The sequence below is a fragment of the Amblyraja radiata genome, chromosome 8 (assembly GCF_010909765.2).
Source record: "Amblyraja radiata isolate CabotCenter1 chromosome 8, sAmbRad1.1.pri, whole genome shotgun sequence".
Lineage (NCBI taxonomy): Eukaryota > Metazoa > Chordata > Chondrichthyes > Rajiformes > Rajidae > Amblyraja > Amblyraja radiata.
In genome coordinates this window covers 30,208,387-30,224,005 of record NC_045963.1, presented here as the reverse complement: position 1 = coordinate 30,224,005, position 15,619 = coordinate 30,208,387, and the positions used below count along the sequence as shown (strand labels likewise).

Below are 15,619 nucleotides of genomic sequence, written 5' to 3'. Positions count from 1 at the left end.
TTCAGCGGAAACCTAGTAATTTGGTGCCAAGACAACAACCTCTCTGTAAATGTTAGCAAGACAAGGGAGTTAATGATTGACTTCAGGAAGTTTACATACCCCTGTGAACATTGATGGCACTGAAATAGAGTTGGTTGCCAGCTTCAAGTCCTTAGGAATAAATATCACCAGCAATTTGATCTGGACCTTGATGTTATGACCAGGAAAGCATAACAATGCCTTGACTTCCTTAGAAGGCTTAGGAAGTTTGGATTGTCCCCAAAAACCTTCACCGACTTCTAGAGATGTGCCACACAGAGCGTCTTATTGGGATGCATCACAGCCTGGTTTGGAAACACCCATCAGCAGGAGATACAGAAGGTTGAAAACAAATACCTCCAGATTGAAGAACATTTATTTTTCCAGCTGTTGTCAGGCAACTGAACCATCCTCTCACTGAATCATCAACCTGACCTCCCATCTACCTCACTAGAATCTTTTGAACTATCCTTAATCGGACTTTGTTTTTGTATCTTTGCACAAAATGCTGTTCCCTTTATCTGTGCACTGTGGACAGCTTGATTGTATTCATGTAAAGTCTTTTCCTTGACTGGATTGGACACAAAAAAAGTCTCTCACTCTACCTCGGTACACGTGACAACAATAAACTAACCAAAACAGCATCCAGATCTTGAGCAAAGAACAAGGTGGAGGAATGCAGCAGGTCTGTCATCATTTGTTGAAATAGACAAGCGATGTTTTTGGTAGGAAGTAGCTCATCTGTCCGTTTCCCTCGATGGATGTTGCCTGTCCCACTGATTTGCTCCACCACTCAAGATTCTAGTATCTGCTGTCTCCTGTGTCTCAAGTATCAAGTTACTCTTTAGTTGAATATTAAATTGAGCAATTAGTCAGTCATACAGCATGGAAACATGCCCTTCAGCCCAACATGCCCATGCCAACCAAGATGCCCTTCCTACACTCATCACATCCGTCTGCATTTGATCTCACCCTATGACAAACATTTCCTCTTCATCCTTTCCTCTTTACTTCAGTTCTCACTTTTGCAGTTTGGATACAGGGTCCTGGACCAGAAATATGGACTTTGATGCAGCAAGCCAGCATCTTAGCTGGGTCTGCTGAGGCCGGTATGAATTTTGCTTTCTTTCATGGTTATACATGATCAAGCTTATGCATGTGGCTACTGACAGGGCCAAGCATTGACACATTTTAAAGAGATAATAAATGCTCATAATAAAGATAGGAGTGCAGAGAACATAGGTAGCAAGAGCTTGTGAAACATTTTGGTTTCAAAATAAAACCCAAGCCAAAAAGGGAATATGTTAGCTTGTGGCACTGAATACACAGTGGTTTGCGACAATAAAACATAAAATGGATAATAAGGTGTTTTAGAAGAATGTGGAACACTGACAGAACAAATACTTCTACAACAAACATGCTGTAGCTATGCTAGCTGGCAGATTACAAAAACAGATGGATGAATACATCTATCTCCAGTTGGGCACTGAGAAATTCAAGAAGTAACTGAAAAATAACAGAGCTTTCTATGTGGCAATGCAGAAATCCTAATGGTCAGTCCCTGTGTAATGTCACATCATAAGAATGAAAGGAAAAGATAGGTGAGCAATTAGATGTAGACAAGGCCATTTTGTTATTGCAGGGTAGTTGGGATCCATCTCGGAATAGCCATAAAATAACCATGCTTATAAAAAATTCAGAATAGACACCTAATCTAAATACAAAATATATCAAGGACTCTGATTTATTCAGACTGATAAAACATGAAAAGTGATTTTCCATTCAAACTGGTGCTGAGATCACAAACATTCACCATTCATATAAAATTACAGGCTCAGATATCATCATTATGATTTCAAAATGTACAAATGACACCAAATTAAAGATAAAATAAGACAGAGGAAAGATTTCAACGAAATAAAAGACAAGTTAGAATGGGTGACACCATATCAGAGTCTAATGTTGACCACTTTGAAAGAAAGAAATACTACGTTTCTTGGAAGAGTAGTTCAAAACGGTACAAAAGGAAATAAATCAATAGGTGTACAAAAATGCTTCCATATATCGAAGAAAACAAAACCAGGGACAATACATATAAGATAATAACTAATAACTCAAATATGGAAGTTGGGTAGTGGTGAGGGGAAATGATACTGGGCTTTACATTCTTTGCAATCATATACTGCATTAGATTGCCTTTTCAGATATACTGTAGGGGGAGACATTTACCCACATTTTTATGTGGCTAAATTCAGTTTAGTCGATTGTCACGTGTAGCAACATTCCATTCCTGATCTTGTCGGAGAACATTTACTGAGATTTAACACATATTTGCCTGAAATAGAGCGCATCCGCTGCTCTAGATGTCAGCTGATTTACATCGGGGAGACTAAGCGCAGGTTGGGCGATCGTTTCGCCGAACACCTCCGCTCAGTCCACAATAACCTACCTGAACTCCCGGTGGCTCAGCACTTCAACTCCCCCTCCCATTCCCAATCCGACCCCTCTGTCCTGGGTCTCCTCCATTGCCAGAGTGAGCAACACCGGAAATTGGAGGAACAGCACCTCATATTCCGCCTGGGTTGCTTGCGTCCGGATGGCATGAACGTTGAATTCTCCCAGTTTTGCTAGCCCTTGCTGTCTCCTCCCCTTCCTTAACCCTCGAGCTGTCTCCTCCCATCCCCCCGCCCTCGGGCTCCTCCTCCTCCCTTTTTCCTTCCTTCTCCCCCCCACCCCCCATCAGTCTGAAGAAGGGTTTCGGCCCGAAACGTCGCCTATTTCCTTCGCTCCATAGATGCTGCTGCACCCGCTGAGTTTCTCCCGCATTTTTGTGTACCTTTGCCTGAAATGAACCTGTGCTGGCACATCTTGATTGGAACAGCAGTGCAATGGTAGAGTTGCTGCCTTACAGTGCCAGAGCCCAGGTTTGATCCTGACCTTGGATGCAGTCTGTACAGAGTTTGTACATTCTCCTTATGATCACGCGAGTTTTCTCCGGGTGCTCTAGTTTCCTCCCACATTCCAAAAATGTGCATGATTGTCGGTTATTTGACTTCTGTAAATTGTTCCTAGTGTGAAGGCTAGAACTAGTGTATGGGCACTCATTGGTCGGCGCAGACTTAATGGGCTGAAGGGCCTGTTCCTACGCTGTATCTCTAAACTAAACTAAATCATTATTTTCCAGTGGCTTGGTTATTGATTCTAAAAACGTAACCATGCAAGCACAAATATTTTTTGTCAAAGTTGTCCCCAAATACCTTTTGAAAAATGGTGCAACACTTTGGTGCCGCTATTGTAGAATTAGAAGATTGTGCCCAACTGCATTTTCTATCTGGGCAGCTTAGCTACCTTAAGTACTGGCAAACTTGCATTGAAACAGTCAACTGGCTTCTGTACTTGGCATGATAATTTCACACTTTGCATGATAATTTCTTAGTTTGCTTCTTTAACCTCATCATATCTGCTGCTCTATACAAATCTCTGAGGAGCTTACATAAACAGGGAAGTACTGAATCCACACCCTGCCTGCCAGTAGCGACGCACCATTTGCGTATCCTGCATTAACCTTATATAATCTATCCCCAGTCCGGAAGTTAGAATACATTGGGCTAGGGTGAACTAGCCAACTAGATTCATAATTGGCTTGGTGGAAGGAGTCTAAAGATGGTACTGGAGAATTGTTTTACTGATTGGAAGCCTATGCCCAGCAGAGTGCTGGAGTGATCTGTGTTGGGTCCCTTTTGTTGGTCAATTACATGAATGATTTGAACGATAATGCAGTCAACGTTATTAGTAAACTTGCAGATGACTCCAAAAAATATAGGAAAGTGGACAGTGAGGAAGGCTATCTGTTTTTAAGAGGATCTGAATCAACCCGAAAGTGGGTCAATGAATTGTAGACGTAATTTAACTCTGACAAATTCATTGTGCATATTGGCACATAAAGGAATAAGGCCCTGCAGAGTGAATATAGGCAAAGATTAAAAAGTAGGACCTCAGGAATAGTAATCTCAGGATTAGTTCCAGTGCCGCGTGCTAGTTGAGCATAGGAATAGGGAAATGGGACAGGTAAATGCACGGCTGAGGAGTTGGTCAGGGGACAGAGATTCCGAGGAAAGGCAGCTGAATTGCATTGAATGCATTTATTTCAATGCAAGAGGCTCAACACACAAAGCGGATGAACTCAGGGCATTGCTAAGCACATGATTCTGGGACATTATAGAAACCTGTGAAAGGGAAGGTCAGGACTGGCAGATTAATATGTAGGAAAGAACTGCAGATGCTGGTTTAAATCGAAAATAGACACAAAATGCTGGAGTAACAGGCAGCATTTCTGGATAGAAGAAATGGGTGACGTTTTGGGTTGAGACCCTTCTTTCGACTGAACAGCTTAATGTTCGATAGAAGTCGGGTAAAGCTGTGATACCCACCTTTATCCTTCCTGTAACAGAGTGATAAAAATTGAACACAATACTTTAAATGTGGCCTCAACAATGTCTTGTAAAACTGTAACATAACCTCCAAACTTCTATTCTCAATACTCGGACTGATGAAAGCCAATGTGCCAAAAGCCTTCTTGACCATCCTACCCACCCGTGATGTCACTTTAAAGGAACTATGCATCTGCACCTCTAGATCCCTCTGCTCTACAACTCGCCAGAGACCTGCCATTCACTGTGTAGGTCCTGCCCTGGTTAGACTTCACAAAATGTTACACCTTGCACTTATATACTCCATCAACCATTCCTCAGCCCACCTGGCTAACCGATCAAGATCTTGCTGCAATTTATGACAACCATTTTAATTATTTACAAAACCACCCACTTTAGTGTAAACTGCAAACTTACTAATCATGCCTTGCACATTCTCATCCAAATCATTGATATAGATGACAAATAGCAATGCGTCAAAAACCAAACCCCGAGGCATACCACTAGTCACAGGCCTCCAGTGCAAAAAAACTTCCACGATCATCTTCTGCTTCCTTCCATGAAGCCAATCCTCAAACTCTTTTGCATCAAGCCTATTTCTACCCTGAATTAACCGCTCAGCTTTTATTTTAAATTTTTATTATCTTGGGGGTAAATTAAGCATACATTAGTATTCTTTATTTAAATTGCTTCAGTACATTCAATGTATAAAAAATTAGGGATGCAAATTTAAATTATTTGGAGGTGTGGTGGGGGAAATCAGAGCAGAAAAAGAAAATTAGAGGGGAAATATTTGTAATCACAATACCAGTAGTTTCTGTTTCACATGTTTTAAAAAAAAATTGCAGTGCGTCATAAATACACCACTTCCAACTCATTAGGTGATAGGGTGTTGTCACTACTCTGTATACTTTAAAAGATAACAACTGGCATACTTACTCCATTTTCCATTCTTCTTTCCATAGTGCCCTGGACTCTGTTCCTTTTCAATGCTGGATCCTGGACTCTCAAACAACCTTGGGGGGGGGGGGGGGGGGAGGGGGGAGAGAGAGAAATGCAAAAATTAATAATTACAAGCAGCACATTAAAAAAAAAAATCACTGTGTTTAGCAGCGTCATTTTAGGCTCCACCCAGAAACAATTGTTTGGTAGAAACAGAGCTCTGACATCATTCAAATATTTTTCTTCCAGTTCTTCAATAAAGCTTGGGGCAAGGGTAGATGAGTGCACTACAATATTTAAGTATCAAGGTTAAATTAAGTGAGAACAAGCAAGTGGTAAATATTTACATTTTAAAAGAAAAAAAATTCTAGGACTTTAAAAAGATAGAGAAACGTAACAATAGCTCTGAAATTGGGGGTGGACTTTGCATCCATCTCTAGCATGTAGGCCTACGTGAAGCCCAGATCTGTACACATGCTAAGTTACCAAACATAACATTGTAGTTTTAAATGTAATACATGTGAATTACACTGGATGATGAATGAATCAACAAATTACCAATCTTTGTGTCAAAGGCAAACTTCGTAATCATATCTCTCACATGCAACTCAATAATGTACATCGCATGTCGCAACACAGATCACTGTGCATAATGGTAAATCCACATAATGGTAAATCCACATAATGGTAAATCCACATAATGGTAAATCCACATAATGGTAAATCCACATAATGGTAAATCCACATAGATTATGCTTTGTATTTCAGGATCATCTGTGACAAACCTATGAGTTTAGTTCTTTATACAAGAAATAGAAGTAGGAATCGAGTACCGGTAACTAACTCTTGCTTCCTTTATTATTCAGTAAGTTAATTGTTGATCTTGCACCTTAGTCCCTTTCATTGCTCACTGCCTTTCCCTTTTATAATCACTGTTCTATATTCCACAACTACACTTCTAAAATATTCTTGGTAGCAAATTTCAAAGATTCATCATCCTCTCGGTTGAGAATTTTATTTTCATCTCAGCTCTGAATGGCGGAGCCCTTTATTTTGAGATGGCGATCCTTTTATTCTAAACATCTCCATCAGTGGAACTATCATTCGGTCAAGATACATGACTCTCAATCTTCAAAAGAGTCAAATCTCCTCCACTTCATCTCCCTTCATAGGAAATTCCTTCCAATGCAGGAAACCAAACTATTGTGAGTCAAATCTCAAAACAATAGCATATCTGAATTTGTAGGTATTGCCATTTTTTGAACCTGGAATTGTACTTCTCATGAATAGCAAAATGCTGATAATCCTGCATGCTGCATAGTTAACATTTTCAGACCATCAGATGTTACTCATATGAAGGCCCAACACATTCTAATTCACTTTTTATAAAAACATGTAGCAGTTTTACAATAACTTTCCCCAGTAAACCAGGCAAGCTTATAGGGAGGTACACAAAATTGCTGGGGAAACTCAGCGGGTGCAGCAGCATCTATGAAGCGAAAGAAATAGGCGACGTTTCGGGCCGAAACCCTTCTTCAGACTGATGGGGGGTGGGGAAAGAAAGAAGGAAAAAGGGAGGAGGAGGAGGAGCCCGAGGGCGGGCGGATGGGAGGGTGGGAGGAGACAGCTAGAGGGTGAAGGAAGGGGAGGGGACAGCACAGGCTAGCCAAATTGGGGGAATTCAATGTTGATGCCATAAGGGCGCAAGGACCCCAGACGGAATATGAGGTGCTGTTCCTCCAATTTCCGCTGTTGCTCACTCTGGCAATGGAGGAGACCCAGGACAGAGAGGTCGGATTGGGAATGGGAGGGGGAGTTGAAGTGCTGAGCCACCGGGAGGTCAGGTAGGTCAACTCCCCCTCCCATTCCCAATCCGACCTCTCTGTCCTGGGTCTCCTCCATTGCCAGAGTGAGCAACAGCGGAAATTGGAGGAACAGCACCTCATATTCCGTCTGGGGTCCTTGCGTCCTTATGGCATTAACATTGAATTCTCCCAATTTGGCTAGCCCTTGCTGTCTCCTCCCCTTCCTTAACCCTCTAGCTGTCTCCTCCCACCCTCCCATCCGCCCGCCCTCGGGCTCCTCCTCCTCCTCCCTTTTTCCTTCTTTCTTTCCCCACCCCCCATCAGTCTGAAGAAGGGTTTCGGCCCGAAACGTCGCCTATTTCCTTCGCTCCATAGATGCTGCTGCACCCGCTGAGTTTCCCCAGCAATTTTGTGTACCTTCGATATTCCAGCATCTGCAGTTCCCTTTTGAAAGCTTATAGGGAGCATGGGAGCGATGGTGTTGGCAAGTCAGAAGGGAGTGCAGAACAGGGGTCCTCATGAGTTGTACGGGAATAAGGTAAACATTAGCTGTTGAGCCTGATTAGCAATATAGAAATTGTTACTCCCATCTCCCTTCCACCTTTATATAGGGTTTTAAAAATGTACAGGTGTGCACTGATTTTTAACTCTCCTTTTGAAAATTTTACATTTGACACATATTTCTACCAAATATTAATGCATTCCCACCAAATGTGATTTAATATTTTAGGGAAAGAGTACCGAATATCATATTTTAAAGGAACAGCAAAACACAATTGAAAAGTATCTAGATTCCAGAAACAAAAAACCCCAGAAAATACTGGAAATATTAATTTATAAAGTCATACAGCATGGTAACAGGCCCAATCTGCCCATGCCAACAAAGATGCCCCATCTACACTAGTCCCATCTGCCCACGTTTAGCCCATATCTCTCTTTGAGGAGCAATACAGAGTTAAAGGTTAGAGTCCTGAAATGTGAACTTAATTTCTCAGGACATCGATACTGTCAGACCTGCTAAGTATTTCTGGCATGCTTTGTTTTTATTTAATGCTCAAATATTTTAATCTCTTTTTAATAACTTTCCTGCATACATTCCTGCCTTCCCACCATACATCTTCAAAGTCTAAAATACCTTCTATTATTCAAGATTTTTTTAATAATCAAAATGCTTAAAATAAAAGGAATTTGAGGGGTGGACAGTTTGAGAGATGAAAACTCGTAATTTTGGTATTTGCATAAAAGCATTATTCATTATGAGAAAGCTTAAAGTATTGTTGCATTGGCATATTTTGGGAAGATTCATGCTGCTAGCTTGTCACATAAAGATCTAATTTCAAATCCTCACATGAAATGAAATTGGATTATGCATGTGGTTTATCTAATGAAATGTTGCCATGTTCAGTCAGGGCTGCCACCAACATGTTTTCATAAACTCAATAATCTATAAAATATAAATGTACATTAGAAAAAGTGATCAAGCAGTACATTGTTTTGAAGGAGCAAATGTGTCACAGGGGTTATATTTCCATTTTGTTCAATTTCAAAATTGAAGAGGTAGATATTCTTACAATATTTAAAGGCATTTGGACAGATACTTGACTAGGCATGGGCAGAGGGATATGGATAAAACTCAGGCAAATGGGATTAATGCAGATAAGCACAACAGTCAGCATGGATGAGGTGGGCCATGTGGGCCTGTTTCTGTGCTGTACGTTTCTTAGATTATATGGAAGGGCAAGTAGCCAACAGAAAGTAATATTTGTGACATTGGATTAAAATGAATGCACATTCAGGAAATTACATTGGACAGTCAGCTTTCTGGAAAAAGTACATAAACATAATGGGTTGGAGTCAATTTAGTTGCATTCTTTTCCCAATAAGTCTCAATTACACTGTAAATACCTGTTAAGTCACATACAATACACCAAACTAGACTTGCTTGTTCTGCTAATACAAACCTGTTTATCAACTAAAAATTGGACAAGGTATCCTTATTTAAAAATTGCATGAATGTGAATGAGATCAGATTGAAAATACATTACAAATGGAATACAAAAGGTGCAGCTGAGAAGACAGGTAATTACAAGGCAGTGAGTCTAGTGATAAGGAAGTTACTGTAAAAAATACAAAGGGGTGGAATTAATTAACATTTGGAAAAGTAGGGATTGGTCAGCATGGCTTTGTTGTTGGGAGAATCTGCATGAGTCTTTTGAAAGAGTGACAATTTTAGGTACAAGGGCAGTGCGGTTATGTGAAGTTCAGGACAGCCTTTGACAAAGTCCCAACGTGGAAAGCTCATAGAGAAGGTTAGAGATCCAGGGTAAGTTGACAAATAAAAAACAAAGGTACACAAAAATGCTGGAGAAACTCAGCGGGTGCAGCAGCATCTATAGGAAATAGGCGACGTTTCGGGCCGAAACCCTTCTTCAGACTGATGGGGGGAGAAGGAAGGAAAAAGGGAGGAGGAGCCCGAGGGCGGGGGGATGGGAGGAGACAGCTCGAGTGTTAAGGAAGGGGAGGAGACAACAAGGGCTAGCAAAACTGGGAGAATTCAACGTTCATGCCATCGGGACGCAAACAACTCAGGCGGAATATGAGGTGCTGTTCCTCCAATTTCCGGTGTTGCTCACTCTGGCAATGGAGGAGACCCAGGACAGAGAGGTCGGATTGGGAATGGGAGGGGGAGTTGAAGTGCTGAGCCACCGGAAGTTCAGGTAGGTTATTGCGGACTGAGCGGAGGTGTTCGGCGAAACGATCGCTCAACCTCCGCTTAGTCTCCTCGATGTAAATCAGCTGACATCTAGAGCAGCAGATGCAGTAGATGAGGTTGGAGGAGATGCAGGTGAACCTTTGTCGCACCTGGAACGACTGCTTGGGTCCTTGAATGGAGTCGAGGGGGGAGGTGAAGGGACAAATGTGGCTTCTTATTAGGGGACAGAGGGCAATGCTGGAGGGTTACTTTTGAAATTATAAAACTGAATCTTGATAGTCAGAAGAAAAGACGGGTTACAGTGATGAATTGTAAATTGGGCAGAACAATGGCAGATGGAATTTAACCCCACTAACTGCAAGGTGATACATTTTGGGAGTTCTATTAATAAGACATATATCACTAAAGATGATACCCTACGCAATTTTGAAGAACAGAGGTACCTTGGTGTGTAAGTCCATGGATTCACATAGCTGGTAGCAGAATGGTAGACAGACAACAACCGAGGTCAGGATCGAACCCGGCTCTCTGGCGCTGAGGGGTAATTGTTCTAGCTGATGCAAGTGAGGGTGGTTTTGATTGGCAGATGAGTAGAGCAAATGACAGAGGATAGAGGTGAAAGGAGACAAAGGGTGTCAAATAAGAAAATAAGTGTGAAATTTAAAGCCAAAGGGAGCACACCAACGCCTCTGTTCTTTAGAAGGCTTAGGAAGTTCGGCATGACCCCAACAACTCTCTCCAACTTCTACAGATGCGCCATAGAAAGCATTTTATCAGGGTGGATCACAGCTTGATTTGGGAACAGCTCCATCCAAGACCGCAAGAAATTGCAACGAATTGTGGACGCCACTCAGACCATCACACAAACCAACTTCCCTTCCACTGACACCATTTATACCTCACGCTGCCTCGGCAAGGCCAGCAGCATAATCAAGGATGTGTCGCACCCTGACCACTCCCTCTTCTCCCCTCTCCGATCGGGCAAAAGGTATAGAAGTGTGAAATCGCACACCTCCAGATTCAGGGACAGTTTCTTCCCAGCTGTTATCGGGCAACTGAATCATCCAACTAGAGAACAGTGCTGAACTATGATCTACCTTATTGGTGACCCTCAGACTATCTTTGATGAGACTTCACAGGCTTTACCTTGCACTAAACATTATTCCCTTATAATATCTAAACACTGTAAATGGCTTGATTGTAATCATCTATTGTCTTTCCGCTGACTGGTTAACACGCAACAAAAGCTTTTCACTGTACCTCGGTACACGTGACAATAAACTAAACAAACTGATATAGGTGGAAAGGGACAGGGGGATCTCCTGGAATGTTTAAGAGATGACGAGGGACTGGTAAGTTTCCTTTTCCCTGAAGCAGAGAAACCTAAGGGTGGTTCTGATAGAGGTCAAAGACAAAGTCAATTTTATTCGTCACATGCACCCGAAGGCGCAGTGAAATGAATTTGCCAGCAGCTATACACTTAAAAAGAACACACAATATACAATAAGATTTAACACAAATATCCACCACAGCATTCTTCATTGTGGTGGAAGGCAACAAAGTTCAGCCAGTCCTCCTCCTTTGTTCACCCGTGGTCGGGGTCATAAACCCTCCGTAGTCGCCGCTACGGACGGCCCGATGTACAGGCCCTCTTTTCGGGATGATCAAAACTCCGACATCGGGACGGTCAAACACACTCTGCGGCTTGGTGGTCCCGAATCAGCACTTTCCTACCGGAGACCGCAGCTTCAGAATGTTATAGGCCGCAGCTCTTCTCCGACGATCCCCGGCAAGGGTTTGCTCCGCTCCCCGATGGAAAAGTCCGCGCTGCGCCTGCTACTGATGCTCCGGGCCCGACTCCGGGAAAGGCCGCTCCAATCCATGCTGTTAGGCCGCTAGGGAGGCGACATGGAAAAAGTCGCCTCTCCGTTTCCCCCCCCCCACCACACACCAAGAGACACCTAAACTAACATTAGACAGGCCAAAAAATAAATAAAAGTCGAAATACCAAACACACTGCTGGCAGGGCAGCCGACTCGCAGTGCCCCCATTAATTAATACAAAATTAAAAGGGCATAGTTAATGGGGAATTGAGACATAACAGCGACTCTTACAAATAACTACAGATGCACCATAGAAAGCCTACTGTCAGATTGCATCACAGCTGGGTTTAGGAGAAGCTTGGTTTGGGAACAGCTCTGCCCAAGACTGCAAGAAATTGCAGAGAATTGTAATGTAGCTCAGTCCATCACACAGATCCGACTTCCTACCATTGACTTCATCTGCACTTCACGCTCCCTCTAAAAAGCAACCAACATAATCAAAGATATGTCCCATCCCGCTCACTCCTTGCTCCCGTCCGGCACATGGTACAGAAGCATGAAAGTGTGCATCACCAGACTCAACAACAGTTTCTTCCCCTCTTTTATCAGAATTCTGAATGGTCCTTCCATAAGCTAGGGTACTGTCCAATTCACCTCTAACCCATTGAGGACATTTGCCTATGGAGCTGATGGCCACAATGTGCTACAATGCTGAGAACTATATTCTGCACTCTGTATCATCCCCGTTGATCTATATATTGTGCTTGAGTTTGACTTGACTGTGTTTATGTATGGTATATCCGATGTCTGGATAGCATGCAAAACAAAGCTTTTCACTGTACTTAGTACTCGTGACAAGAATAAACCTAAACCTAAAATTTACAACCAGAGGGCATAGGCTTGAGAAAAGTATTTGAGATAGAACATTTTCACCCAGAGTGGTTGTCTTGATATCTGAGAGAGTGAGAAAGGCAGGCAATCTCACAACATTAACAATTATCTGTACAAGTAATCAATTCACCAAGACAAAGAAGGATATGGACTAAGTGTTGGATAAGGATAGATGGATATTTGAACATTGGCATGGTCATGTTGGGTCAAAGGGATTGTTCCTGTACTCTATGACAAGTCGACGTAAAGTGAGTTGGTGCGAGACTACCAAAAGTTACCACAATTCTTACCTGCATCTCTAATTGTGCTTGGTGGACGCTCATGGCGCAAGTAGAAACAAACATCATTCCTCTGTACTCCCCACTGTTGCAGAATGTCATACATATGCTCATTGTCTGCTATGGCACGCTCTGCAAGAGGAACAACTAAATTAGCTTTCCTTAATGCGGTTGCCAACAATTTCAAAGATTCCTCTCTATCACTCTGAAGGCTTTCTCATTACATACTCATGAAGTACACATGATCTTATTAATTTCACATACTCCGTCTATTGTCAAGTGTTAATATCAATGAAGATAATGTTTTTACATTTCATCCAAAAATGCAAACTGTTCAAGTTAAGCTCATGTAGTATACTCTAAATTGAATTTCTGACAGCAAGAGTTTATGTTACTAAAAGCTGAGCAATTGATTGCCAAAATGCAGAAAGGCTCAATTGCGGCTCAACAGTGTTTCTCTCACTTCAATGGCACAACAGTTGCATAATTAACAAAATAAGCATGTCACGATAAGGTAGTTGACGTTATCACACAGAATCTGCCACAGAAGGTAGTTGGGGCCAGTTCATTGGCTATATTTAAGAGGGAGTTAGATGTGGCCCTTGTGGCTAAAGGAATCAGGGGGTATGGAGAGAAGGCAGGTACAGGATACTGAGATGGATGATCAGCCATGATCATATTGAATGGCGGTGCAGGCTTGAAGGGCCGAATGGCCTACTCCTGCACCTAATTTCTATGTTTCTATGTTATGCCACCAATACGATTGGCTCTTCAACAATTACTGCACACCACGAGTCACCAAACGGGTGGAATTGCCACCCTAAATGGGAACTACTTACTACTTACCACCACCACGCCAACGCTCAGCCAAATGACAGTCTGCCTCTCCTGGCTCTTTGCAATATCCAATAACATCTCTGCATGTGGTCTCTGGTGTGATTGGTACCTCTGTATAATGTTGGTCACTGTTGCTCAGGTACACTGTGAGAAACATCTGCATTAAACAGAAAAGAAAGTTTTTAAAAATCTTAAGATGACCCTTAACTTAGTTCAAATTTCAAACAGGTTCATCATTTTACATTAAGCCAACATTACATTTTCTCTCATCAAACAAAATGTATGATCTCAGCCATGTGTGGACCCCCCCCCCCCCCACTCCATTCCCATTGACTCCCAGTTCAGTCAGGGCTCCTTGATGCCATGTCATATGCTCCTTCATGTCAAATGCAGCCTTGATGTCAAAGGCAATTATTCTCACCAACTCATTTATAAAAGTTAAGTCATGTCTGGTGGATCTGACTGAATTTTCTGACATGCTGACAAAATCTATGGAGAATAACCTATCTGCCAACATTATAATTATGGACACAGAAAATGTCTGATAAAATCCACCATGAGCAGTTGAAACTCATGGAATTGAAAGTAAATTAGGAACCTGGCTGTGAACATTTGCAATGACTCTTTATCACACAACAGATATCATGTACATATCTGCAAATAATTTTAATGTGAAGAGGTAAAATTACTTTTGCAAAGCACAGATGCTTATTTTACGTGGCTTTTATTAGGCTGAAATTTTTGCCCACACTGGTTATCTCAGTTATACAAATCTCCAGAGTCTATGCTTTACAAGAAAAAAAAAACTCAGCTGACAACAGGAAGTGGTGTAGGAAGTGATTTTTGGGATTATGATAAGAAATAATGTACTTGCTGAATTATAGGATTTATTTAACTCCAGGCAGAGGAAGGCTTTTCTTCCATACTATATCACAAACTAGAGCTGAGCATCCTTCCATTGGCATAGTGATGCTTGGCAAGCTTTTAATGTTTCATTCTTCCCTAAATAAGATTAGGGGAAAAAGCCCACTCCATTTTATAAATGATTAGAAAATGAATGTACATCCCATCAGAATGCCCTTACAAATATAGCATACAGGTATTCTTTGATGAACAAATATTAAATTTACGCATTTTACAAGCACGTGTCTTCAATTTGTAAAGCTTTTCAACTTTAACAGAACTGCCAATCTCAATCCATAATGCCTTTATACAATACTCCCTATTGCACCATTTTTACTTCGATATGCCAATTCTCTTGTTACTAGAATTCATATTAATTTCAAAAATCACCCTGATGTTCTGATAATGAAACCTTCAAAGAAATCACAGTCAGCTCGAACTATTAATGTCAACTCTGGATATAATTAATACGTGAAAAAAGTGAGATTATTGGACATCTGCCATTTATTAAACAATCTCTAACAATGACACACATTGTGCATTATTCAGGGTGGAGATGATACAAAGGTGAAAATGGAAAATAGGATAAGCTTGTGGTTAGAGGATCAGAATCAGTGGTAAGAGCCCATGCATTTGACAAAGATCCTGGAAAAAGAAATCTATGAATGAACGTTACATGGGTGATTAATCATCTGAAAGTGCCAAAACGTTCAAGACCAGCCATGGCTAATTGGTGGATTCCAAGTAACATGCAGACTTACATAATATTTGACTTATTTCTATGCCAAAGGCATGGAAATCTAACAAAAAAAGTCAAGATGACAACGCTGTTATTCTATGATAATAGGATGTTGTTTCTCACTTCTTCATTTAAAGATGCAATGCAAGGAATAATCTAGACATGAGAACCTTGACAACAACACCACTGACCATTGATTAAGAATATGCTCTGGTGGAGGGGGAAGGGGGAGAAGGGAAG

General features: G+C 41.6%; 1 protein-coding gene across 2 annotated transcripts in view; it reads right to left on the bottom strand.

Annotated features, from left to right (window-relative positions):
* The window catches only part of tp53bp2 (tumor protein p53 binding protein 2), an 82,591-nt gene that overhangs the window by 40,695 nt on the left and 26,277 nt on the right, over positions 1-15,619 (bottom strand). For both annotated transcript variants that reach the window (XR_004412838.1, XM_033025482.1), the window contains exons 2-4: positions 13,747-13,894; positions 12,913-13,032; positions 5,388-5,464 (exon numbers count right to left, since the gene is read on the bottom strand). Coding sequence is in view for 1 of the 2 variants with exons in the window: in XM_033025482.1 (XP_032881373.1) it covers positions 5,388-5,464; positions 12,913-13,032; positions 13,747-13,894 (345 nt within the window). In the remaining variant the exon portion in view is untranslated. The remainder of the gene's footprint in view (positions 1-5,387; positions 5,465-12,912; positions 13,033-13,746; positions 13,895-15,619) is intronic.